The sequence below is a fragment of the Tursiops truncatus genome, chromosome 20 (genome assembly GCF_011762595.2).
Source record: "Tursiops truncatus isolate mTurTru1 chromosome 20, mTurTru1.mat.Y, whole genome shotgun sequence".
NCBI classification, from domain to species: Eukaryota; Metazoa; Chordata; class Mammalia; order Artiodactyla; family Delphinidae; genus Tursiops; species Tursiops truncatus.
The window spans coordinates 57,877,673-57,903,351 of record NC_047053.1 but is presented as its reverse complement, the minus strand read 5'-3'; the positions used below and the strand labels follow the sequence as shown (position 1 = coordinate 57,903,351).

At 53.0% G+C, this 25,679-nt stretch overlaps 1 protein-coding gene across 6 annotated transcripts in view; it reads right to left on the bottom strand.

Moving 5' to 3' along the window:
• The window catches only part of PRKCA (protein kinase C alpha), a 363,722-nt gene that overhangs the window by 41,838 nt on the left and 296,205 nt on the right, over window positions 1–25,679 (bottom strand). For all 6 annotated transcript variants that reach the window (XM_073797022.1, XM_073797020.1, XM_019938642.3 and 3 more), the window contains 4 exons: window positions 5,618–5,749; window positions 4,449–4,622; window positions 2,397–2,488; window positions 139–201 (listed from right to left, as the gene is read on the bottom strand). In XM_073797022.1, coding sequence (XP_073653123.1) covers window positions 139–201; window positions 2,397–2,488; window positions 4,449–4,622; window positions 5,618–5,749 — 461 coding nt within the window. The remainder of the gene's footprint in view (window positions 1–138; window positions 202–2,396; window positions 2,489–4,448; window positions 4,623–5,617; window positions 5,750–25,679) is intronic.

Here is a 25,679-nt window from a genome sequence, read left to right as displayed (position 1 = left end):
CGTGACCCGGGGCGTGGTGGTGGTATGGGGCGGGTCCGCTCCATGTTCTAAGTCCCCATCACAGAACTCACACCCACAGAGCCCAGAGGTCCAGCAAAGCCTCCACAGTGCTGCGGCCAGCAGGGCTTCGATACACACCTATAAATGATGCCTCTTTTATGAAGAAAGAACAACCCAATGGAAATCTCTGCTGCGTAGAACCTGCAAAAGAAAACACCTGTCAGGTGTCTGGCTTGCTTTCTTTGGCCTCCTGGATACTTTTTACCCTCAGGATTGGGCATCGAAATGGCAAAAGAACGGAAGACCCTGGACAAGCAGAGCTCAGCACTGCCCTATGTGTGCCGTCAACCCTCTGCCGTTTTATGACTCCAACCTCCCCAAGGAATGATACAGCTAGTAAACTCAATGAAGCAGGTTTATCACCTGTCCCCAGATAAGCGCTTCTTGTCTGGGGCAGGTAGACAGGTAATTACTGCTGAAAAGACATTTTGAATACGATCCTTTAAAGAGTGGCTGTCTGCTGGGCTGTTCTGTCAGGGCTATGGTGGATTGGAGCAAATTTCCATTTTCCTATTCAACGGCAGAATACGTTAGTGTTTGAAAATACACTTGTGCCCTGGAAGACAAAGGACAGGGTGTGATGCTCTCTGCAGGTGGTTTACTCACCCCGTCACCGCTACCCCAAGCGCTGGGAGAAATGGGACCCACGCCAGGATTCAGACCTCATGCACCCTTTTTATTTTTTTCATTCTTACAATATTCTTACAATTTTTAAAAACTTATTTATTTATTGGCCGCGAGGCACGTGGGATCTTAGTTCCCCGACCAGGGATCGAACCTGCGCCGAAGTGCAGAGTCTTAACCACTGGACTGCCAGGGAAGCCCCGTGATGCACTGTTTGAAATAATTCATAATAAAAAGCAGTTACTGCCTCCGCTTCAAAATTGTTCAGGGGTCAATACCTGCAACTCCGAATGAGCGCTGAAGGAGGTTTTAAAATTTGCGCAGCGTTTAGGAGTTCCTGACGTCTAAGAAGACACAAGATGCTGCCGGTGTAAACGTCATACCGGGAGGCTTCCAATAAGCACACGTGTTTACATGAACAGAGAAACAACATCAAACCCTCAACGGGGGGCAGGGGGGCACCTCTGAGGGCTGGCAGGAGAGGGGGGCCGAGGAGGGAGAAGGGGGTCACAGATGACGGTCATATGATTTTTTTGTGCTTTTCTATATTTTTAAAGTGAAAAGCTTTCCAGCAGCACAAATACAAGGGAATGGTACTAATGGGCCGGCCCGTTAGCTCATGATGGAAGGTGGCTCCTTACAGCTCTGTGTTGTCAAGCTTCGCTCTGTAACCTGTGCCTTTTAATGCTCTGTAACTAACAACACGAGAGACAGGGCCACCCGCCCCTCCGGTTTTGAGCATCCGCCCAAGAATGCCCCGTTCTGTCTCCAGCGAGCCTACCCCAGACCGGCTCACCCCGCACGGGCCGGAAGTGCCCCAGGCTTATATCTTTCAGACTGAACATCGGCCGGAACCCGATTAACGTTTGCCCACTCGGTTCATCAGGGCACCTGCGCACTGGGCATCCTCAGTCCAGGGACAAAAGAGCTGTGTGTTTAGATTTGCTTCTGTGAGTTGCCCGTGGCTTCCTGGCCCCTGGAAAAGGGGGTGATTCCTCAGGTCTCAAAGCCTCGCCTCTAGATAGATGATTCTCTGTCTTTCCCTGGAGCCCACATCTCTCTCCGGGGCCGCCGATGCCTGCATCCCACTGAGACCTCCTAAGTGATCCCCTGCAACCTGCTCCTCCGGACGGCTGCCCCTCCCCAGTCTGTAGAGGGGCAGCACCTGGAGACGCTTCTCTCTCCTCACCCCCAGGCCCCAAGTTCTGGTTTTCTTCCTCCAGAAAGTCTCTCCATGCACTGGCTAGGCTTAGGCTCCAGCCTGTGTCCTCCACACAGACTGTCACCTGCCCGGCCTCCGCCGGCCATCCTTCCATCTCCTCTTGGCCAGGGCCCCGTGGAAACTTCACCTGATGCTGCCAGGCCCCCCTGAGGCCCCTTCCAGGCTCTCTTGTTCCCCAGCCAGGCCCTCTGCTCGGCCCATCACCCAGAGCCCCTTTATTTGTTCAATTAATGAGTGAATGGCTCGATCGACAAGGGTGGAATGGGGTGACAGGGCATCTATACACCTGCATCTCCAGCTTGCCGGAAGTGGAATAAACTGCTCCGGAGGAGACGTTTAGGTGGACCCTGTCAACCAACCTGCCCCCGGGAAGGTGACGGTATTCCACCCCAAACCGGGCACAGCCCCGCCTCCAGATCCCCCCGGCAGAGGCTCCCGGGTGGGAGTGCCGCGCGGTCTACGTTCGGGGACTCAACTACAAACTACTCACACTGCTTGCGGTTCCTTAAATTTTCCTACTTGCTGGATGTGGTACATGAGGTCCCCGCCATTGACGTATTCCATGACGAAGTACAGCCGATCCTGAGGACCAAGGTTGACAGGTGAGCAGGCTGACAGCAGCAGGGTGGCGGCCTCCACTCTCCCAACTGTGTTCTGCTGTCTCATTAGTAATACGTGGGCCACACTGGCGGGTTTGCCCAGTAGAGTCGGTCCCGGTTTTCTCCCCCAAATAAAGAATAAGTAATAAGTCCTATTGCGTGAGGCCCTTGGGACGCACAGAGTCACGACGTAACCCTGAAACGACGGGTTACGTCAACCTGTCTGCTCCCAATCAGAGGAACGGCCTCCAACCTTCCCTCTTCTCCTACACGCAGAATACACTTCTAAGTTAGGGACGGCGTGAAGGACCCATACGGGCCAATTACTTCGTTTTAACCAGTGTCCTGGTTCGCAGTGTCTGGGAGGCAATGCCACAGTAAAGTAATGTGTTTACCCAGATGCCCCTGAGAGCAAAGCTTGTGGTGAGGTCGGGCTTGTAAATTACACATGCTCAGTGATGCTCGCTGTGAGGGATGGGACTGTACGTGGAGAGGTTAACCCAATGTTCTCTTTATGCCCAAGTGCTGTTCTTCATTTTCTCTGTCACTGATATGCTAAGTGCTGGCCCCATGAAGCGCGTACATCACAGAACTAAGTAAACCTGCGTATTTATGAGGACAACACGCTGGGACAGACAGGGAGACTGAGTGGGTGTAGGAGGAAGTAACTGCACGGCACAGGTAACAGCTGACCTCTGCTCTCTTCCAGAAAACACCACCATTTCACAGAGGTTAGTACACATTAAAGCAGTGCACCGGAAGAAAGAAAAATGATGCAGCGGCTGCTAACAGCCAGGGAAACGGCTCTGGGAGCTTCAATCTCTCGCTTTCCTGTTACAAACTTTCATTTCACTTTTATTTCTCTGCTTTGTAGCTTTCCAGAGCTTCATCAGTGTAACCAGGGTTATGGGATCTGGGCTGGGTTTCTTTCTCTTCTCTGCATATCGCTAACTTCCCCCCTTGGCGCTACCTAGGAGCTGCTGCTGGGAGCAGAGGGCCAGCCAGCTGCCGGCAGTAGGCTGACCCTCAGTGGCCGGGACCCGACCCTGCGGCCCCACTGTCCACCCGAGGCTCCAGGGTGCTGCTCTGCGAGTAGCCACGACGGCTACTGGGTACTGAGCCACGTCTGCAGGAGGACAGCCGCGGAGGCGTGCAGAGCCCGTCTCTGGGAATGGCCTCACTGTGGTGCCGAGTTTCTATTTCCTGTAGGTTACTCGCAAGCACCACGCCAGGGTCCCATGACCGGCTAACTAGCGCTTTGGAGATTGTTGTGTCCTCTCTTTAGTTAACCTGTACGGCAGGGCTCAGCAAACATTTCCTGTAAAGGGCCCAAGTGAATATTTTAGGCTCTGTGTGTGTCTTGTAACTACTCAGCTCTGCCTTTGCAGCATGAAAGCGGCAGTGCTGGGTAAGTGAAGGGGCAGGGCTGTGTCCCAAGAAAACTATTCATGGACCTTGAAATCAGAATTTCATCTAATGCTCGCACGTTACAGAACAGTCCTTTGTCTAAACCTTTCTCAGAGCTCACAGGCCATACAAAACAGGCCAGGCGGCCACCCCCTGCTGTGCGCATTCCAGAACATACTCTGTCACGAGGGTGGGTCTCCTGATGCTCTGACACCTGGACCGGGGGTCTTAATGAGCCAGGACTGTGAGTTACTGTTTTGTCTCTCTAAGTCTTAACACTGCCCGGTGTGTGTTTAGGAAACCTTTGCTCTAAGCATTCATGGAACTAAATGGAACTAACACTAACTCTCTAAGTAGGGCACATCACAGAGGGGGATGCCCCGAATCCGCCAGTGGTACCCGGGCTGCTCGGCAGAGGAGGACGTGGGGCTGAGAGGTCCCCACGCCTCGTCTGTTCCCAGCCTCTTCCCAAGCGGAAGGCTGGCTCGGACTCCGAGGACCCTGTGCGGTTGGGGGCAGCTCCCGAGGACCCTTACCACCGTCTGGAAGCAGGAGTGCAGCTGCGTCAGGAACGGGGGCTTGTCCGGCAGGGCCAGCACCCGCTTCTCCACCAGGGTGCACTCCACATCGTCGTCCTGGATCACCACGTCCTTCTTCAGTATCTTGATGGCGTACAGCTCCTCCGTCCCCTTCCTGTCCGCCAGCATCACCTGCGGGCAGACCGAGGGCAGCCTGAACGCTCCCGGCACACGGCCGGCATGGGGGCGGGGAGCCGCTCAGGCCGTGCCTGCGGACTCCTCGATGTTAATAAGGCTCCACCCCGTGTGCCGGTTTTGAAATACTGCTCGTCGCCGCACAGGAAATTCCTCAGGCTGCCTAGTTTCTACGCTGCCGAGGTTTAGACTCCGTGCGGGCTGTCGCCACACGAGGGCGCCACTGCAGCCGCTGAAAGGGATACTCGACGTGCTCTGCAGGAGTCTTGCGTCAGGCACGTATTACAGGAGCATCCTCAGAGCAGAATGTGCCTGACCTTTGCACACTTCTCACAAGTCAGGAGCCAAGTCCAGAAAAAAGGGGGCAGGATCAAAATCAGTGCCTGGATCTACCATGAGATATGGGGCCAGAGAAGCAAACGTAGGTACACAGGCCGACCACTGAAGAAACCCAGTTCAGCATCTGTTAATGATTACGTTTGCTTACTATGAGTCAACACTTTTAATTTTTTTTTTTTTTTTTTTTTTTTTTGCGGTACGCGGGCCTCTCACTGTTGTGGCCTCTCCCGTTGCGGAGCACAGGCTCCGGACGCACAGGCTCAGCGGCCATGGCTCACGGGCCCAGCCGCTCCGCGGCATGTGGGATCTTCCCAGACCGGGGCATGAACCCGTGTCCCCTGCATCAGCAGGCGGACTCTCAACCACTGCGCCACCAGGGAAGCCCCAACATTTAATTTTTAGTTGTGAAAACTACTCGTCCAACATTTTGGAGAACCCACTCCGTCATGCACCCAGAAACGGAGACACACCAGGAGCCTTGTACGGCTTTTTGGATACAGTTGTTTTTAATGAAATGGAAGTGGGAAACCACTGAGAAACGTGTGCAGAGCACAGGGAATCTGAAGGGCTGCTCTGGAATCCTCGGGGAGAACAGGACTGACCCCAGCGTTCTCTGCCAAAGCCCGGCCCCGTCATGGACCCGGCTCTCTTACCTTCCCGAAGCTGCCCTTGCCCAGCACCATGAGGAAGTTGAAGTCGGTGAGTTTCACTCTGTCGAGGTTGTTGGAAGGCTGTCTCCTGTCAGGACTAATGCCTTTGTAGCCAGCAGGGCCGAGCTTGGCTTTCTAAACAACAAGCACACACGTGAAAACCGTCAGTCATTCTCCCAGGGGAATGGGAAATGGCTAAGCTGGGTACTGCGTGGGGATGGGATGGGGTGAGAGAGGGAACCAGGGCGACGAAGCATCTCTTCCTACCTCCGTGGCTATACTCACCCTATCGGCAACATTTGCAAAGGAGCAAAGAGTTGCCTGTACTCATCACAAGACGACTCTCTATGTCTTTTTAAATTAATTAATTAATTAATTAATTTTTGGGCTGCATTTGGGTTGTTGCTGTGTGCGGGCTTTCTCTAGTTGCGGCGAGCGGGGGCTACCCTTCACTGCTGTGCGCAGGCTTCTCATTGCGGTGGTTTCTCTTGTTGCGGAGCATGGGCTCTAGGCGCGTGGGCTCAGTAGTTGTGGCTTGCGGGCTCGAGTGCAGGCTCAGTAGTTGTGGCCCACGGGCTTAGTTGCTCCGCAGCATGTGGGATCTTCCCGGACCAGGGCTCGAACCCGTGTCCCCTGCATTGGCAGGCGGATTCTTAACCACTGCGCCACCAGGGAAGCCTGACTCTTTACGTCTTTAACCGAGAATCAAGTCACAGGACTCTGGCAAAGGGAGGGTTAATTCTCACCCAGGGATGGAAAGGTTAACTTCTTGGGGAAAACGGGGCTTTGTGACAGTTAGTGTAATAAAAGAAATAAACTGTGTACTGATGCTTTCCTTATTTGCAGATTTTCCAACTTAAGATTAATCTGCAGAAACCCATGCAGGAAGGGAGAGTGTGTCCTCTGGAGAAACACTGCTTAAATGGCAGGCCGCGGGGGTGAGTTATTGCTACTTTAAAAGGTGCAGTAAGAAGAACAGAGGGTTGGTTTTTTGGGGTTTTTTTTTAGGTAAAGAGCTGGACTCATGAAGAATGGTGACGTAAGAGCATCTGTTTTCCCACGAAGCCCACAGTGCTCTTTGCACCTGAAGATTCCTGGGTCGTGACCTGTGAGTTACCCCAAGGAGTTCTCATCCACTAGACTCATGCTGTGTAAAGACCACCCCTCGGTACTCTCACGGGGAGTTAGAGTCTCAGGTCAGAGGTGAAAGGTGCAGAGAAGACAAGGCAAGGGGACCACACGGGGCATCTGGGCTGGTGGGGGAGCCTGTGGAGGCGCTGGAGCAGGTGTGGGCTTCCCCACAGGCTGAAATCCACCTGCCGGAGAGGCGCCGGTTGCCGGTCAGCAGCTGGAAAGGCAGCCCTGAGCCGAACGGCAAAGACTCTGGGGCTCTGGCCCTGTTCTTAATGAGGGGGTCCAGCAGCTCTGAGCAAGGGCAGCTCTGGCTCCCAGGGAGATGGCAGGAGGTGAAGAAGGCTCTCGAGAGCTGTTGTGTATGACCAGAGCGGCCCCAGCCCTTGGGGGGAAACGTGGATTACTTCTTTAGCAGCAGAGGAGGCTCTCGAGGAATCACCCACCCTCCCCATGCGCAGGAGCCCCTCATGCACAGCTACTGAGTGAGCTGCTTGCAGCCGGCTCTGCTGGGGAGGTCTGCGTTTGCAGAAGGAGCCCGTCAGCCGCCTCCGCAGCCCCAGGCCCGGTCCCGCACTCGGCACGAGCTGTGCACTCAGCATTATGGTAGAAGGAAGAAAGAAGTGAAGCCCGATCGTGTTCATCACATGCTGGGCTGTTAGGTGACGCTTTTCTCTGATCAAAATAACCCATTCGTAGAGAGATCAAACCCTGGGGCTTGAGTGCCAGCTCGGATGAACTGAGTGAACCCATCCAAGCAGAGGCACTAAAACATGGGGGAAGGATGGCCCAACTCTTTTGCTTCAAGGCTGGAAGTATTTAAGGCAGTTGTACTAGGGCCCTAGTGACAGCGCATGTGCGAGGTGGCGAGAAAGACGTGTGAACCTGGGACCACTGGAAACACAGATGCTCCAGAGAAACGAAACCTGAAGGAGCCCTCAGCAGGCCTCCCCGTTGGCAGAGGGTGGAAGGAGCTTTCAGACAGACTTGTGAGGAGCCAGGACGTAACCACGTGGGTTACATTCACCCCCCTCAGCTGCAGGACCAGCCCCGTCCTCCAAACATCGGCCCAAGAACGATTCCAACTTGTAAGCCTTCTCGTTTGTGCCTAAATTTAGATAATCAGGAAGCGCAAGACGGGAATACCGACTGTGCTCCTCTATTCCGTTCTTCCGATGGCCACAAAGAAAAAAGGGATCAGAAAGCGGTACAGAGACTTTAATTTCATCGGGACCTTCATGACGACGTCTGAAAAGGCCCACATGCGGCGGCCTCACGCTCGAGGTGCTGGAACGGCCGAGAGGGAGCAGGAACGTGCCTGCTGCCGCCGAGCGCAGCTGAGGCCCTGAGCAGGTGCCCCGGTGGCCCCGGTGGCCTTGCCCAGCCGTCCTGCCCCTCCCTCCTCTGGCGCTTCAACTCCAGTGCAGGAGGGGACACGGGCTGACGCAGCGAGGCCTCCAACCTGCCGCGGGGCTCACAAGCCCGCATCCACCGCCTGTACCAGGGCCGCGGCCTTGGTCTCATTCCAGGGACAGGACACCCCTGCAGTCAGGTGCTCGGGGACCTCTGAAGCCGGATGCTGCTCTGAAATCAGTGTGTGGGGTCTGGGATGGACGACTGGCCACGAGCGACCCTGACTCCAAGGCGGGCCACGAGCCCGTGGCCACGGTCGGCCCCCAGCGCGGGGAGGCCCCCAGCCCCAGGTGGCCGGAGGAAGAAGCAGCCTGGAGCCCTCAGGCAGCGGCCCTGCCCCTGAGTGCAGTTCGCCCCACAGACCCCTCGGCCTCAGCCCGCCGCCCAGGCTGCCCCCGGCCCAGGCCCTGCGGCCACCGTAGCTCTGGGCTTTCAAAGCAGCTCTCCGAACAGCAGAAAATCCCACGAGCTCAGAATCTCATTATTCTGGGCGGGCCTGACCTGGGGTGGAGGAGACCCCGGTGGGCCCCTCGGGAGCCGCGTCTCTGGGGGCGGCAGCGAGGCCTGGGGGCCGGAGGGCTGAGGACCCCAGGAGGGGCGTGGGCACTGGCCCGGCCCCCGCCTTCTCACCCGTCCCCCCAGGCTGTCTGCGTGCGGCTCTGCCCCAGCCTGTGCCCCTCCCCAGGGTCCAGCTCACCTGTCACGCGGTCCTGCCCTCCCCCGTGGCGCCCTGGTCTCCTCCTAACAGCTCCCAGGGCTGCTGGCAAGCATTTATTTACCGCGTCTTTACGTGACTGACGTCTCACTCGACAGCAACCCTGTCACGCCACATCCGCCTCCAGACTCGTCCAGAATCCGCCCTCTCCTCAGGGCCTCCTCCTCGACCTCTCTGGCCAGTCCGGTCACCACCTCCCTCGCCACTCGCTGGTCTCCCCGCTTCCACCCTACCCCCCGTCCGCTGCCTGCAGGGATCCTCTTCCAGGGGATCCCGTCCTGGTCCCCGACGGCCCGTCTGGCGGAGAGAAAGGCCGAGCCCCCCCAGTGGACGAGGAGCCCCGGCTGGCCTAGCTCGGACCTTAACTGCCGCCCCTCTGGCCGTCTGTCCGGCCTCGGGTCTTTGGTTGGCACCTTGCTGTCTGGTTTGTCCCCAAATCCAGCTCAAGCGGCACCCCTCTGTCACCCTGATGTCTCCATCCTGGGATCTCCAACCTGGGGCCGACACGATCTGTGACCGGTCCACGGGCCCTGAACCTCTGGCTCTGCGCCCCCGTGCCTGCCTGGACTGGCCCACAGCTGCTGTCACGGATGTCACGTCATGCCACGTTTCCCTGGCAGGGCTAAGCCCCGTTCCCAGCTGAATTCTCGTTCTCAAAACCTTGTGGCAGAGCTGGCTTCCGGGAGGACCTCAACACACACTTGTACCTTCTTCTTGGGGCTCGGGACCTGTGGGGAGGTCGAGGCATGTCCCCGGGGGCTTCCATGCCCTCCTGGTGGGCAGGACAGGAAACGGGTCTCAGCAACTGCTCACCCCGATTTCTGAAGAATCTTATGTAGCCCCCGAAGAGGGAAAAGACCTCAACTTATTAAAATGGCATAGAAAGTTTTAAAAGAGGAAATACAAATGGAAACCATGTATAGTGTTGCAGAATAGAATAGTGACTTTAAATGCTGAAGCCTTAGCGTGCCCTTGTTTTTTTCAATTAGACTGAAACACAGCACGGTTTATCGGCTATGATTAAACAACTGAGAACCCAGGATCCTTAGGTTCCTTGAAAGATGGCATATCAGCGTGAGGCCCAGTCTGGTATCATGGTGCTAACTGGATTACCAGGACTCGAGAACAGGCAGTACTGTTTCCCCATCGGAAAATTTACTAATAGCCAACATGTGTCTCATTTTATACGACAGATATATTCTTGTGAAGTCATAACCGCCTGCCATCATTGAAGGGGTTCACAGTTTAAAGGACTCCTAGTGTGGCGTTTCTATAAATCACACAGAGCGAGTCGGAATACTGTAGAGGTCCCCAGTGGGTCTGTCCTGCAAGCACACAGCCTTTGGGGAACCCTCTGAAGTTTGCTTTCCCGTTTAACTACATTCTAGTCGTTCCTATTTGGTAAAAGTGTTTCCAATAACACACAAAGTATTTGCTAGCATAGTAGAAAATATGGCTTTGATGAATATATTTACCATAGATGTTTGTAAAGTGTAGAGAGAGGAACCTGACGACAGAAGGTTCTTCCTATTCTAAGATTCCGAGGGCAGACAGGCCAACAACGACCAGGTGTAGGGGCAGAAGAATAATTGTAAATTTCTTCTACAATTTTTTTCTGCTATAAAACGTTCTGTGTCTGTATCTGTACATCTGAACAACCTGGCAATGTAAGACTGGTGGTGCTTTGGTCTCTGCTCCATCAACCAGGGCGTGGGTAACAGAAAGAGCCAGGCCACGTATAACCACGGGCCCCACACAGCATCCTGCCTCTAAGGTGACGTGCTCACCTGCAACCAGAGCAACGTTAATTACCTATCGCTTACGTGTGGAATCTAAAATACGACACAAACGAACTTGTCTACGAAACAGAAACAGACTCACAGACACAGAGGACAGACTGGTGGTTGCCGAGGGGAACGGGGTCGGGGAGGGAGGGACTGGGAGTCTGGGGTTAGCAGGTGCAAACTAGTGTATATAGGATGGATGAACAAGGTCCGACTGTGTAAGCACAGGGAACTATATTCAATATCCTGTGATAAACCGCATGGAAAAGATATGGAAAAAGAACATACATATGTATAACTGAATCACTTTGCTGTACAGCAGAAATTAACATAACGTTGTAAATCAACTACACTTTAATACATTTTTTTTTCTTTTATAAGAGAAATCAAGTGGTTTCAGGAGAAGAAAACACAAAGGAAGGCGTTTTCCATGACACTGTTAATGGAGCACGTCCTGTGTATTTCTCACAAGCCACAAGTCACGGCTATTAGCTCAACTCAGTAAGTGGGCAACGGGTTAAGATATGCTACTTAATGGGCATTAGAGCCTCCTGGGTAGCACAGTCAGAGTAAATAAAACGCCTGCTGCTCTCTGGCTAAGTAATTTTTCATCTTCTGGAACATGCCAGGCATGTTGCTGCCCGAGGGTCTCTGCGCTTTCTCCTTCTCTGCCCACACGGGCAGGGCATTTTCCCGTCTCTGCTCGGGTGATGCGTTACCTCGAGGCTTCAACGTGGCGCCCTGTCGTCCCTCAAGCTCTCCTCACTACCTATTTATATACTTCTTTCTCCCTTTGTCAGAAGGAGGGCGGGAACCTCATCTGTTCTGTTCACTGATGTGTCTCCAGTGCCCAGGAGAGAGCCCAGGGTGGAGTGATCCTCAAATACTTCCAGACTGAATGGAAGGATTGGGGAAGGCAATTCCTTCTAATGTGAAACTTTATAAAAGGCAGAGTTATTGCTTTTACATAATTTCTATAAGAATGCTGCTTCTTGTTATAAAAGTAATACGTGTTCAGTTTAGAAGATTTAACTGGCATGGATAAGTTAAAAAAAAGGCAATTTAAAATATCCATTATTTTCATCACGAGATAATCACTGTGAACATTTTGTGAGATACGCTTCTAATCCTCTCTCCTCATGTTTTCGTATTTGACCTGCACACAAGTCTATTGTTTGTACCCTGTCTTTCCCCTGTGTACGATGTGATCTTTTAAGCTACAGGCGCTCTTCTACCGCGTGGCTTTGGGGACTGTATGATGCCCCCCTCATCACTGTGTGGCTCTCCTGCACTTGGTCTAACTATTCCCCTAGTGCTGGACACCTAGGTTGTTTCCAATTTTCACTGTCATCAACGTGCAGATGAACAATTTTGTAATCCACATCTCTGTGCAACCCCGATCTCCCCAGGATAGGTTCCTGCTGTGGAATTGCCAGGTCAAGGGGTCCTGGTATTGCAAAGGCTGGTACACAAGGCCGGACGTTCAAATCTGGCCACGGAAAGTCAGAGAGAAAGGCGGGAAACCCAAAGCCTCAGGGCAGACTCGTCCCTGAAGGCAGGATCTTGGTTCCTTTTAGGTCCCGTGTCTGATTCCGCGGTTGGAAGCCCGAATAGCACTTCCTTTTCAGAGTTGGCTTCGTCTCTGTGCTTCATATCAGCCGCCAAGATGGAAGCACACCTTCACCTCCAGGTAACACGGACAGCAGTCTTGGGAGAGAAGCTAATTGGCTCAGAGAGTTTAACAGTGGTTCTTGGGTAAGCGAACCCCTCAAGTAACCCCACGTCCTCGACTCGGCAGTACAATCCAAACTGCAACTGCAACCTCCCTGCAGCCTGTGTCCTCCTACACACCTGTGTGAGCACCTGCCCACTAGAGTCTTCTCCTGGATTTGGGAATCACGGGGAGACAGCAAATCACAGGCGTGTGCCATTCAGCTGTGGGCAGGGGCCTCAGAACCAGAGCCCTGCAGCCACAGAAAGTCCTTGAAAAGGTCAGACCTGCCTATGGTCCAGTTGAAGATGCTCCTGTCCAGAAAGCTAACTCTGCCCCGCAGGGCCACGGAGCTGGGTCATGACCGCACCGGGCGGGGGAAGAGAAGAACGCTACCCTCCTCTCCATCAGCCCTTGAGACAGGGCCCTGGGGCATCCCGCAGAGGGTCATTCTCCAGTGCTAAGACTGAGGGAGCTTTTAGTATTTGAAAGAAGTTGGAAATAAGCTACTCAAGGCCACCCGTGTTACAGATGAGGAAGCTGGGGCCCAGGGGGCCTAGTGGATGTGTCTAAATCAATTTTCCTCCCTAGCTTCTGAATCCAACACCCTGATCTTTGAATTCAGTGCTCACCCTCCTATATCTAGGGTAGGCAAACGTTTCCCATAAAGGGACAGAGATTAAGTGTTTTCTTTGCAAGCCAAATACCGTCTCCGTCGTAGCTACTCAGCTCTGCCGCTGCAGTGTGAGAGCTACGTGAACGAGCTCTCGGGTGCACGACATGGCTGCGTTCCAATAAAACCTTCTTCACAGAAACAGGCAGCAGCCAGGATCTGGCCTGTGGGCTGCAGTTCGCCGACTCCTACCCTCAGTCACGCAGGTCCCCAAACCGTTCATCCTCATTTGCAGTTAGATCCAAACCCAACGTCTCTCTCCTCGCTAAGCGAGCAGAACGGCAGCAATTAAGAACCTCAGATGCACTTGAACTAAATTACTACTCAGCCTCTTCCACGACCAGCACCGGAAAAAGCAGCTTTGCAGCCAGACAGCGTGGCGAGCGGAGTACTTGTTCGGTAGAGCAAACATTTCTGGGGAAACCGCATTAAGTCATTTTCTGAACGAGAAGCATTTGAACGGACACGTCCACTCAGGCTGTCGCTGCTGCTGCACTCGCAGGCAGCCGGCAGGCCTCTGTTGTCATGGCAACCGAGCCACACTCCCGGGAGACACGCTGGACCGGTGACACATCAGCACTTTGCCCACCGTGGAAAATACAAAGCGTCTGGTTCATCTGGAACCGGGCGTTACACACCTCTCTCTGGTGTCCGGCTGCGCTGTTTTTCTGCAGGCAACCTAGTTCCCCCCATCTCCCAGATTTGTCCGTTGATCGCTGACACACACCTCAGGCAGGCTCAGCCACAACCGTCAGGTGGTAACAGTACGACTGGTCTCACCTGCTACAAAGGTCCTGGAAAGGCTGCCGACCTTAGCTCTCCCCAGTGGCTGAGGATCCAGGCTTACGTGAGGAGCTGTAACCAAAAACTTTATCCTTTCCAAGTTGTTCCATCTGGAAAAAGACCGTCTTTGACCAGCGAGCTGAGGGCGCACACCCGTCTAAGGCCAACCTCAGACCAGGGAGCTGAGGGCACACACCCATCTAAGGCCAACCTCAGAGGAAACCCTAAGGGGAGGGAGCTGAGGGCACACACCCATCTAGGGCCAACCTTAGACCAGGGAGCTGAGGGCACACACCCGTCTAAGGCCAACCTCAGAGGAAACCCTAAGGGGAGGGAGCTGAGGGCACACACCCGTCTAAGACCAACCTTAGACCAGGGAGCTGAGGGCGCACACCCGTCTAAGGCCAACCTTAGAGGAAACCCTAAGGGGAGTGCTCACAGCCACAGCACATCACTGGCAAAGGACCTGGGGCACTTAGTAATTTTTTGAAACCTGTATCCTTCTCCTGCTACAAACACCCACCTCTGGGATCAACACGGCACCGGCTTTGTAAGTGGGCTGGGGCAGGGTCAGAGCCGAATGAACTCACGAAGCCATCAAAGTAAAAGACTTTCCAGACTGCCGGCAATATTGCTTAGAAGTGGGGGAGCCTTCTCTGGGCTAAGAAAGCGGAGTAGATGTGAAGTGGGCTGGACTCGGCACGAGCAGACTGCAGGAACCACTGGGACCTCAAGGAACCCTGGGCCTCCTCCCCTTTGCAGGACCATGATGATTCCCTAAAATCAAGGAACAGCTGGGAGCGCAAAGCGAGAACCTCATCTTCATGCCCATCAAAAAATAAAGAGGTGCAGAGTCAAGTTCACTGCTGTCTTCTGGGTGCAGGGTTTCGTGCTCTTTTATTTGCAAATCTTTACTGCCCTCTTGTGGTATTTATTTTCTGGACCGATTGCATTTTGACTGGACTCTTAGCAGAAATACGCCCAAGTTTACTAGTCTGGCCCCACAGAGGTAAAGTTCCCTTAGATGCTGCAAAGTGGCACAAACGAGCTGCAAGTTATACCTTCCCGGCTCTACCTTTATAGAGGATGACTCAGATCTCTCGTGAGAACCAGGCCTTTGCGCGATGCCTATGCAATGTGTGCTGATGCCCGAGTGTGTTTCAGAGTCGCCATGTACGTGATTTCTAGAAAACAACAAAAACCAACCACTTTTAGACGTCTCTGTGTCCTGAATCTCTTGCCAAACCTCTGACTGGGCCCAGACTCTGCAAACCACAGATGCAAAACGTGGTGACAGGGAGGCTGTGAGGGTGGAGGGGGCTGGCTGGTGTGGTGCCTGAGACCCGCTGTGTCTATCTTACAGGAAGAAGCACAGAATAACCTGGGAAATAAAGAAATGCGGACAGTCACTGGAGGGCAGAATTCCGTGAAATGGCCACCCCTGGGGAAAGTCAACTGCGCTAAGCGATCACAGAATGTCAGCTCCCGAAAAACAAACAACGACAAAAACCCAAACCGTAACTGGCGATAAAGCCCAGATCCTTGGGGAAAGTTCCAGACATTTCATCGCCGTTCAGCTGCTGCAGGCAAGGTGGGAAGGACCGAGCACCTAGCAGAAGAGGTTGGAAACTTGATCCCCATGGAGGTAAAGACAGAAAAAAATATGATCCTTTCCCTAAAACGCTGAATCCGTTTGCTCAATTACTCAATTTAAATTTTTTCTAAGATGCCTCTAATTGACAGCAGCAGGCATTTTGAAAGCGGGACTGACTGCAGTTAAATTTAGCACAACATTTCCATAATCGTCGATTTCATCCTATCTTCGCTGAGCGTTTTTAAACTGCACCAGTCTTTGAAAAGGAGGGACCTAATTATAGCTCAATGGGACACCTGCTTCCGAGACTGGCGGCAGCTGCGCTGTTCTGGGCTGTCCCCTCACGCCACCGCCCAACATGGTAATCGGCTGACAGGGGACCTGGGGGGCGACATGGATGGGAAGGACCAGCTCCGGCACTGCTGGCCTCTCCGGGGCCTCGGTTCCTTCATCTGTAAAACGGACTCAAATTCCCCGCCTCCTCCTGTGTAGGGACCCCCGCCCCGTTTACTCAGGAGCTGCTGCCGAGCTGCAGTACCGGAAGGATTGCACCCCAAGGCCACGGCGGAGCGGAGAGGATGCGGCCCCTCCCCAGTGCCTGGGAGCTCCCAGCCACCCTCAGGACGCGCGGCCGGCAAGCCATGGCGTCTGCTCTGAGGGTCTCGTTTCCAGGCCCGGAGGAGGCCCTTGAGGACGAGCTTCAGGGGAGAGGATGTCTCTGCCCCGGAAGCGGACGGGAGTCTTGTGTCAACAGGCCGGGGAAGTAAAATGTAAGTGAATTCAGTTACCGTGACCCCAGGGGTCCCCACAGGCTGCCGGGACCTGGGGAAACGTGGCTCGGAAAAGGACCAGGCCCGGTGAGGACCGAGATGGTGGCTGGCTCGCCCCCCTCCACCCGCCCCCCGCCTCCGGGGCAACTGGTCACACGCTCCTCTCCAGACGCCAGCTGAGAGCACTGGTCCGGGGTGCCGGCCGTGGACTGACTACCGACAGGTCTACGCTCAGAAAAAGCCACAAGGAGAAGATTGGCTCACAAGCCAGCGAGGGCGCTGCCACGAAAAGATGTGAACAAGGACGGGACCCCACTGCCACCGCCGGGCCAGGGCGACCTCCCCACGTCCAGGTGACATTTCCCTTCTCAGGTAGAGTCACCTGGGTTCCTTGTCCTAAGACCCCATAACAAAAGGTGCAGGAAACATAAAACACCCCCAGCACAAAGCGAGCTGGCGAAGAGGCTTCACACCGGCACCTCCTGCCCCTGGTCTTAGGTGGCCTCCGGGCAGGAGGGTCTCCCTGCTCAGCTGCAGGCGGGGGCCGAAACCACTCCCCCGAGAAGGGCTCCGTGTGCCGGGTGCACCCAGGGCCCCGGCTTGGGCCCACGAGCCACTGAGAAAGCCCAACAAAGGAAGGTTCCTTTAACTAGGTGACAGCTTCTCAGGAAACACTGATGCACAGGGGCACGTCCACTAGGGCTGGAGCCCTGAGCCCTGAGCCCTGAGCCCTGAGCCCGGGGCAGGACGCAGGGAGGATGCCGAGAACAACGGTGGCGGCAGACACGTCTCAGTGCACCTTGTTCTGGGCACTTGTGACACCTGCACGTTTAAGCCTCCGCCCGACCCTAGGAGGTGGTACTTGAATCGTCCCCATTTTAGACCTGGACACACTGAGGGGACTAGGACGGCCACGTGGCTTGGGCTGGTGGGGCTGGGTTTGAACCCGGGCAGCCTGGGGCTTCGGAAGGTGCTGCCGGCCGGCGGGGGAGGACAGTCCTTCTGGAGGGGACGCCCCTCCCCGGAGCTGGAGGGGCCGCGGTCACCGGCCAGCAGGGGCCCAGGGAGGTGAAGCCCTCACTCTAGTCCTTTCTTCTCCTTTCTATTTCCCTTTCCAGCCACATCTGAGTTTTGCACCAGCTTCTCCTGTCTGCTGGGAAACACAGCCCCATAGTATGTGTATTAACTCTCCGTGGAATAACGAAGTTTCCAGTACAGTAACAGAGACAGAACGACATCGCGCAGGCACGTCACAGCACTCGGAAGGCCTCTGGGCCACGATTAGGATCCGAGGACCAGGTGCGAGTCCAGCTCATCAGAGAAGGGAGAGGGGCCCTCATTTGAAATGACGGGTGTCAGACGGCAGGCGGTCTGTCCGTCTGGAAGCAGGAGGTGACTCCACGCCCGGGATGACCCAGAGGCGCCTGCCTACTCTGAGGACGCAGGGGGTTTTCACTCGGGGGGCGCGCGGGAGGGGGGCAACATCGCCCAGGGGCTCAGCATACTCAGGAGTGGCCGACCTCTGGAGATGTTCCTCGAAAGCGGACACGCCGCATCATGAGACAACATTTTAAAACACACACAACAGGAGGGCAGCGACATGACAGCTACCACACTCTGCAAAGACTTGTGAAACCTCAAAGAATATTGTTTTCCTCCCCATTCCCAGTCACCCGGGTCACTAATCTCTCGCGGCCCCTTCAGGAGACACGCCTGTAGTGTCAGGTACGAGTTCTGGAGATGAGGAACTTCAGAAACATGACTTATTCGATGTTTTCTTTAGTACAGTGCTTTGGAAAGACTATTAATGTTGATTCTAGCTTAGGGTAGGGGTGGGCCCTCTTCTTGCAAATTTTGTGCCCGAGTGTTCGAGCGTTTAAATTTTCCACTTGCTTCCAATATGAATATGCTGTAACAATCTCAGGCTAATTTAAATTATTAACAAAAGCAACACACTGAGAACACAGCTGGTGTGTGGCCCTAACCAGCTCCCCAAAAGACAGCGGTGTTGTCAGAAACGACAATAGAGCAGATTTTTAAAATAATTTACATGCAAGTTGAAAAATTCCATTGGATCCTTTGGGGACAGAATGGTTGATTAGGTTACAACAATTACATGAGTTGGGAAGAAATGAGAAAAACATGAAATAGAGGTAGGAGTATGAAGCCAGGCATGTGGAACATCACAACAATTTGGTGATTTCAGCCCATGATGTATTTACACTAATCTTGCAGATCAGCACACACACGTAGTGCAAGTACGTCGCACTGACTGCATGCTAATGTAGGTGTAATGCCTAAATCAGATTGGAACTGGGTCTTGATATGTGATTAGAAATATGTGTTACCAGAAAGAAAGGAAAATGTGTTGTCAGTTTCCAGATGCACTCTTCCCGCTCACGCGCGCTTTCCAAACTGGCTTCAACTTCTCATGAATCACTCACAGGCGATTTCACTATTTCCCTGGCAAAACTTTAAAGGCACCTAATGTGACGATGGGGGAGGCCTGGAATATCCTCTGGGTGGTCGACACACAAGCGTTTTCCTTGCTGGGGCGCCGTGGCCGTTTGGACAGGACCCAGTGGGCACGAGTTTCTAGCTGCCAGGACACACAGTGCATCCTTAAGAGTGGGGAGCACGGCTGGGGGCTCAGGCCGGGGGGGGGCACAGAAACTGGGCAAACGTTTTTGTGGGAGGGAAGGCGGGAGAGGACAGGGTGGCAGAAGCACTACCTCTAAGAGGCGGACGTGACACCCTGGGAAAGGCAGGAGAGGGAGAAAGACTGCGAGGTTAGCAGGGCAAGTGCTAGCTACACAGGAGGACAGCAAAGTGGGTTCCATGCACCACAGGCCCCGCTGACAATGCAGACAAAGAGCAGGGGAGAGACGGCGGGAAGGAAGGTGGGTAGCGCTCGGCGCTCGCGGCTGCAGGTGTGCCGCGGGCCCCTGCAGGGCCGGGAACTAACCCTTCCCCAACGAACCGTGTCAAACCACAGGGGCCGTGACCCTTCTCTCTTCTTCCTCGTGGCGTCTGTGCGGCCAGACGTGGCATCATGGCAACAGCTCCACAATATTCACGTGTTTCCTTTGCTTTCGGCCAATCCGCGGGACGGGGTGATGGGACACAGGGGTGCTGGTTAGTCGAGTGTTTCCGGTGCTAACAGCCAGCTACCAGGTCGCTTTATACACAGATCGCTGTTACTCCATAAATGAGAATAAAACCAAACCCACTTGCCACTAAAACTATGTGTAACGACATGTACTTTTTCTTGATGATTCAGAAGGCCCAAGGTTACTGGCGAAACGTAAAAGCATTGAGCAACTCGTTAGCCGAGTTCTGGTTGACCAAATGCCAGGTATCCACCAGGCTTGACTCCGTTCACCTTTCAACTTCTAAAATAACCCATCATGACTGGAAAACTTTACTTTTCTCAAGTACTAATGTGAGAAAAGCAAGCGGAGACCATTTTAACAGAGAATTCTACACAAGCAGTCATGGGATTCATTCTCCAAGTTCATACAGCATGTGGGTCAGCTGCTGGGAGAAAATGTGAGGGAGGCTGATTTTCTGAACCCAAATTCCGCAGCCTGAAAGGGTCCCGACAGCCCTGATCCTGAGCAGAGAGGAGCCCAGAGACAACTGGATGACATTTTGTGCTCGGAAGACTTTGCCCACAAAGACAGGACACTGGGCAGCTTGTGAATTTCACTTGTTTTCCACAGGTCTGGATCGGTAAGCTTCTCTTACATCTTAAAATTATGGCCCTTTAAATCTGTAATCACAAATCTATTTATAATTATTCTCAAAATAGGGCATTTTATTCCAATCCCCAAAGCTCTATTTTAGGCTAGAGATCTCAATCCACATCCAGATGAAAAGGAACCAACAAGAGAAACAGAAACACCCTCCCTGGAGTCCTGGTGCTGGAAAGGGCTGCGGACGAAGTTTCAGCTTGCCTTTCTCTCCTGCAGCTTCTGTCAGAGTTGCCCAATCTCTGCCTGAATACCTCGAGGTAGCAAGGTCTCCAGATTGGCCAAGATGCCTTGGGACTTCTGTGACACAGCTGTAGGGGGTCACACCTCCAACTTCCATCTGTGACAGCAGACAAAAATCCCCCAGCAGGGACACTTCTGTGCAAGTGCCCTGCAGCCTGCAGCCTTCCAGCCGCCCCCGGGCAGTTATTCTTAGACTTAAATGGACCCAGAAAGGACTCTAAGCTGTTTCAAGCTTGGCTATAACAAACCAACCCAAATCTCCTTTAAAAAAAATAAAAGGAAAGGCTTATGCGGTGAATCAGCCAGACAGTCGGCAGGAGCCCCGAGGGAGCCTTCCTGGACCGCGGGCCTGGATGTCAGGGTGGGCGGGGAGGAAGCAAAGCCCCTGCTCAAAGTGGACAAAGCCACTGTCGGCTGCAATTAGCCTAAATGTCAACCACCTGGTTTTCAATGACGCGCTGAAGACACAGCAGTGCTGAATCCACTCAGCTCCTGAGCGAGGATGCTCCGGGACCCCACCTGTCTGTCGGTTTCACGCCAGGGAAGAGGAACACCCAAGGCCAAGGTCTTGAAAGGCAAAGGCGACCCGCATCCATGGAAACAGAACCATCAGCAAAACCAGAACAAGACTCCCGAGAGCACCCCGGCCACGGTGAGCCCGCTGAAGCCTCCGTGTCCCCCGGCCTCGTTCCTGCCACACGACACCAGGCCAGTCACCACCTTTGCAGCGGTGAGGCTGCACCAGCATCTCGAGAGCTGGACAGAGAACCGACCTGTGGCCTGAGTCAGCACCTGCTCCTCTACGTTAGCTGCCGGGTGTGGGCTGAGGAGAGAGGGTCAGGACCGTTACCCACAGGGTGGAGACACGGTAGAAGCTTTCACGTCCCGTTACTACTCAGCAACGTCCTTAGCAACAAGATGCACGTCTTAGCTCTCTAGCCCCGAGTAGAGGCAGGATTCAGCAGCTGGAAATCCCCAGAATTACCCATTTCTGGAGCCCACCAGCAGGGTGGGAAAGGAGCTGGTCCATCTCCAAGGGTGACCATATTCATCGCACGTGTGGGTTTGCCCCAGTGCTTGAGGGACTTGGGGTGTAAGCAGAGGGAGACTGTGGGCCTCGGCCCCGGACAAGGGCTTCCCTCCTCTTCCCAGACACACACCTGAGTTCAGACGGCCTCCCTGCGATGTCGACAAAAGCCAGGAAAAGGTGGATTCCTCGCGGGCCTGACGTTCAGATTTCAAAGCATTCAGAGCAGGACCCAAGGTTCTTACTCTGGACTCATGAAGGCGACACATCTCACAGGTGTGTCCAGCAAGGCAGCGGCCTTCAGTTTGCACAAGGAAACGTCGGGCCAGTTTAAAAGGCTGGAGGATTATGTAAAGGCTGGGCTAGGATCCGATGAGCCTGAGACAGGGAAGCAGAGGAGGGCGGGTCTTTCCAAGGGAACACAGCAGGTTCTGAGATGCGTGAAAGAACGTGGCGTACACCTCGGGGAGGGTGTCATGGGTGCGGGGGGGACAGGACCAGGACAGGGGAGAGAAGCCTTATGCCAGATGGGAGCTGGGTCCTGCTACGCACGAGCTCAACTAAATTCCTCTGTGCTTTGGTTTTCCCATTGATGAGGATGATTTTAACACCCCTCCCAGCTCTGATATTCCGTTATTCCATCTTTCCAGGGGCCAGTAAACTTTTTCTGGAAAGGGCCAGACAACATGTATTTTGTTAGGTTTCATGGGTCTTAGTCTCTGTCACATGACTCAGCTCTGCTGTTGTAGCCTGAGAGCAGCTACAGCCAGCAAGGGAATGAACGGACGCGGCTGTGTCGCTAACACTCTACGGACCCTGAAATTTGGATTTCACCTAGTTTTCAAGTATCACAATATTACTCTCCTTGGATTTTTTTCCCCAACCATTTAAAAGTGGACAGGTGGGATAAACAGAAAGGTCATGCATATACTTATATATATACGTATATAACTGAATCCCTTTGCTGTACAGCAGAAATTAACACATTGAAAATCAACTCTACTTCCATAAAATTGAAAAATGATAAAATGAGACACTAAAACCAAGAAGTGGACACGTGGTTGGCTGTGACCCCACGCCACTTGCCATGGATACGGGGGTGATGGAGTCTGCCCTCACTACAAACACCCTGGAATCTGAACTTGTTTACTTGTTAGTCAACAGGTCACGTCTTCTCCACCGGCATGTCTCAAGCTGTGACGGGCACACGAATCACCTGGGGACGTGGTTAGAATGCAGATTCTGACCCAGTACGAGTCCAGGACGGGGTCTGAGATTCTGCAGTTTCGAACCCGGACGGCCGGACCCAGAACCGTGCTCTTCACCCCCAGCAGCCGCCTCCCGCGTGTTTACGTGTTTAATGTCAAAGCCCCCAGATGCTGCTGTTACACGGAGCAGACGTGGAGCTGCCAGGGTTAAGAGCATGAAGGTTTCACCCCCCCTTCAGAGACCTTGGGATCACCTCTCTAGGGATCCACAGTCCTAATTCTCTGTAGGCTACGTTCCTTGCGAAAGACAGCCAACACCGTCGAGTGTGCTGTTATCCTTATTCCAGCTTTTCTCTTCTAGGGGCCTTGCGCTCCTCAGCTGATAAACACGTGCATCACGTCTACGTCACGTCGATGGACACTGGCTCTCTCTTCCCTCCTTCCCATGCCTGTCAACAGGGGGAAGCAGGCTGGCACCCGCGAATCCCCTGTGGGGACCAGGGCCTGGGGACACGTGATAACTGCTGCTAGTACTAGGTTTGCCCTGTTTCTTCAACCAGCAACACCCAGCCACAAGGCTACCTCCACGGCTACAAACACAAAGCTTTTCTGTCATTTCAGGAATTCACGAGGATGGAACAGACGACCGGGGTGTACTGTCTTCTTCTGGTTTCCCAAGAAAATCACTTCCATAAGATAAATTATACTGAAAACATGTTGCCCTGCTGTAATATGAATGCATTCAGCCTCCCTCACAGACTAATAAAAAGTTCTGTGCAGTTGCTTTCAGAGGCTTCCCTGGAGTTTGCTCTGCTGAGGGGCAGGGCTAACCCCGTTACAATGATCTAATAATGGAGGGTGAAAATGGTTTCCAACACCAAGCCTTGTCCCATTTTAGTTTAAGATTTTGCTCCTAAGACAGAACCGAAGCACAAAGATTAAAATGAAATCTCTTTTAACTGATGTACATTTTATAGATTTTTTTCCCCTCTTAACATCACACAGTTCAGAAAGTAATTATGTAAGCCATTTAGGGGGGAAAAAAGCAGAATCCGTATCAGGGCACTTAGATTTTCTGTTCTGTGTCCAAAAGGTCATCTGAAAGTACTCAGGTTTCCATAGTAACAGTGGCAGGCCAGATCAAATCAACAAACAGCTACAATTTATCTGAGGGTCTCCAATGAACTATTTTTTTCCCATCGAAGATATCCTGAATTAGCTGAAGTCTTCAAAGACAATGGAGGCTTTTGGAAAATCCGATTTCAACACCAGTAAACAGAAGAATGCTTGCTTGCTCTTTCCACATATAACCTAGCAATTGAGTCTCATGTGCGGTGATTTAAAATACCTTAACTCTAAGCATAATCGGATCATGTTTTGTTAATCAGTAACAAGGATAATCTCAAAACATTTCCCCAGAATAAATAAGAACAGACACATATGTGATCTTCAGGCATCTGCAGAGCTTCCAGGGTGATCCTGGCTAGTAGTTTGTGGAGCTCCACCACAGATCCCGCAAAGCAGCTCATTCTCATGCGCCATGGGGATCAATTTTATCTTGGCTTCTTTTGGGTTTAGACCAAATGGTCACAAATACAAAAAGCTGTGAAGACACAACATCATATGTTACTGACAGAAGCCACTGCTAATCCAGCTTTAGCTTCTGACCAGTGGACACTCTGTAGAATCTATTCAAACAAGTCTTCCAAATAAAATATTTCAGCCACAAAAAGCTAGTGTCACCTATTTCCAAAATACCTGTTAAAATCAACATAGCTCCGGGATCCCAGTCTTCAGGTCACATGTTTACTACAACATGAGACGTAAGACAACCGTGTGTTCAGAAGACAGGCCAGAGGTGCCCTGCCCTTTCACTTCCCTGGATGTCTGACCTCCGCTCACAACTTTCCAACTAACCAGAAAATCTCAACAGATTTCACTGTGACTTTTGAGATTATTACTAGAAATGTGTATTATTAAATTACTAGGTAACTCAAATATCACCCCAGCTTTCTTATATCCCTGTCTCTAATATAGTTACTTGGCCATGCAAAAAAATTAGACTTATCTGCACCCAATAATGGGCTCAGAGTCTTTTTTTTTTTTTTTGCGGTATGCGGGCCTCTCACTGCTGTGGCCTCTCCCGTTGTGGAGCACAGGCTCCAGATGCGCAGGCTCAGCGGCCATGGCTCACGAGCCCAGCTGCTCCACGGCATGTGGGATCTTCCCGGACCGGGGCACGAACCTGTGTCCGCTGCATCGGCAGGCGGACTCTCAACCACTGTGCCACCAGGGAAGCCCCAGGGCTGGGCTCTTAACCACACGAGGCACTACCACTTCTCAAAGGAACGTGGTACCCGTGCTCAACACAGGAAACGCCTGGAGCTTAGCCATTATCTCCTGCTCCTGAAGGGACAGGAGGAGAGATGGTGGTCAAGACCACACCCCACAAGCAACTGCCGTGTCTCACACATGGTCATCAATTTCTCTCTTTTCTATAGAACTTTAAAACTATTTCCCTACAGGGAGCTCACACACTGCAATTTAAATAAATTCATCTTGTTTTCCTGAACGCTTATACTCCACGGAGTTATTTATGAAATATCATCTGCCGGCCTTCCCCCTGGGCACTACTTTCCATTATTTTCTGACAACAGAAGAATTCCGACGCAGACAAAGCCCGAAGCGCGTGGCCTCTGCTGTCTTAATTCCGCTATAGATGCGTCTGTTTTGCTTCTTAACTTTCTTTCTAATATTAGATTTTCACTTACGCTGGAGTGGAGCAAGGCGGGTAGCAAGAACAGAGAGAGACGAAGGTGCTTTTAGCTCCTTATCATGTTGTTTTTTAAATTATCTAAAACAAATGATGAAAGTGACGAATCCACGACAGTCTGGCAGAAGGGTGAGGCCTCCTTTGAGGAAAGCTGCTTGATGTTTTTTTTTAAACCTCCGACTCTCCTATAACCGTAACGATGTGTGTGGGAGACAAGCAACCCCACAGGTAGAAATGAGTTCCTTTAAAGCCCATCTGTACCTGAGAGTCATCAGAATACAAGTTAGAGGTAGTGGCAGTGATACTGGATTAAAACCTGATGAAGGGCTTCCCTGGTGGCGCAGTGGTTGAGAGTCCGCCTGCCGATGCAGGGAACGCGGGTTCGTGCCCCGGTCCGGGAAGATCCCACATGTCGCAGAGCGGCTGGGCCCGTGAGCCATGGCCGCTGAGCCTGCGCGTCCGGAGCCTGTGCTCCGCTATGGGAGAGG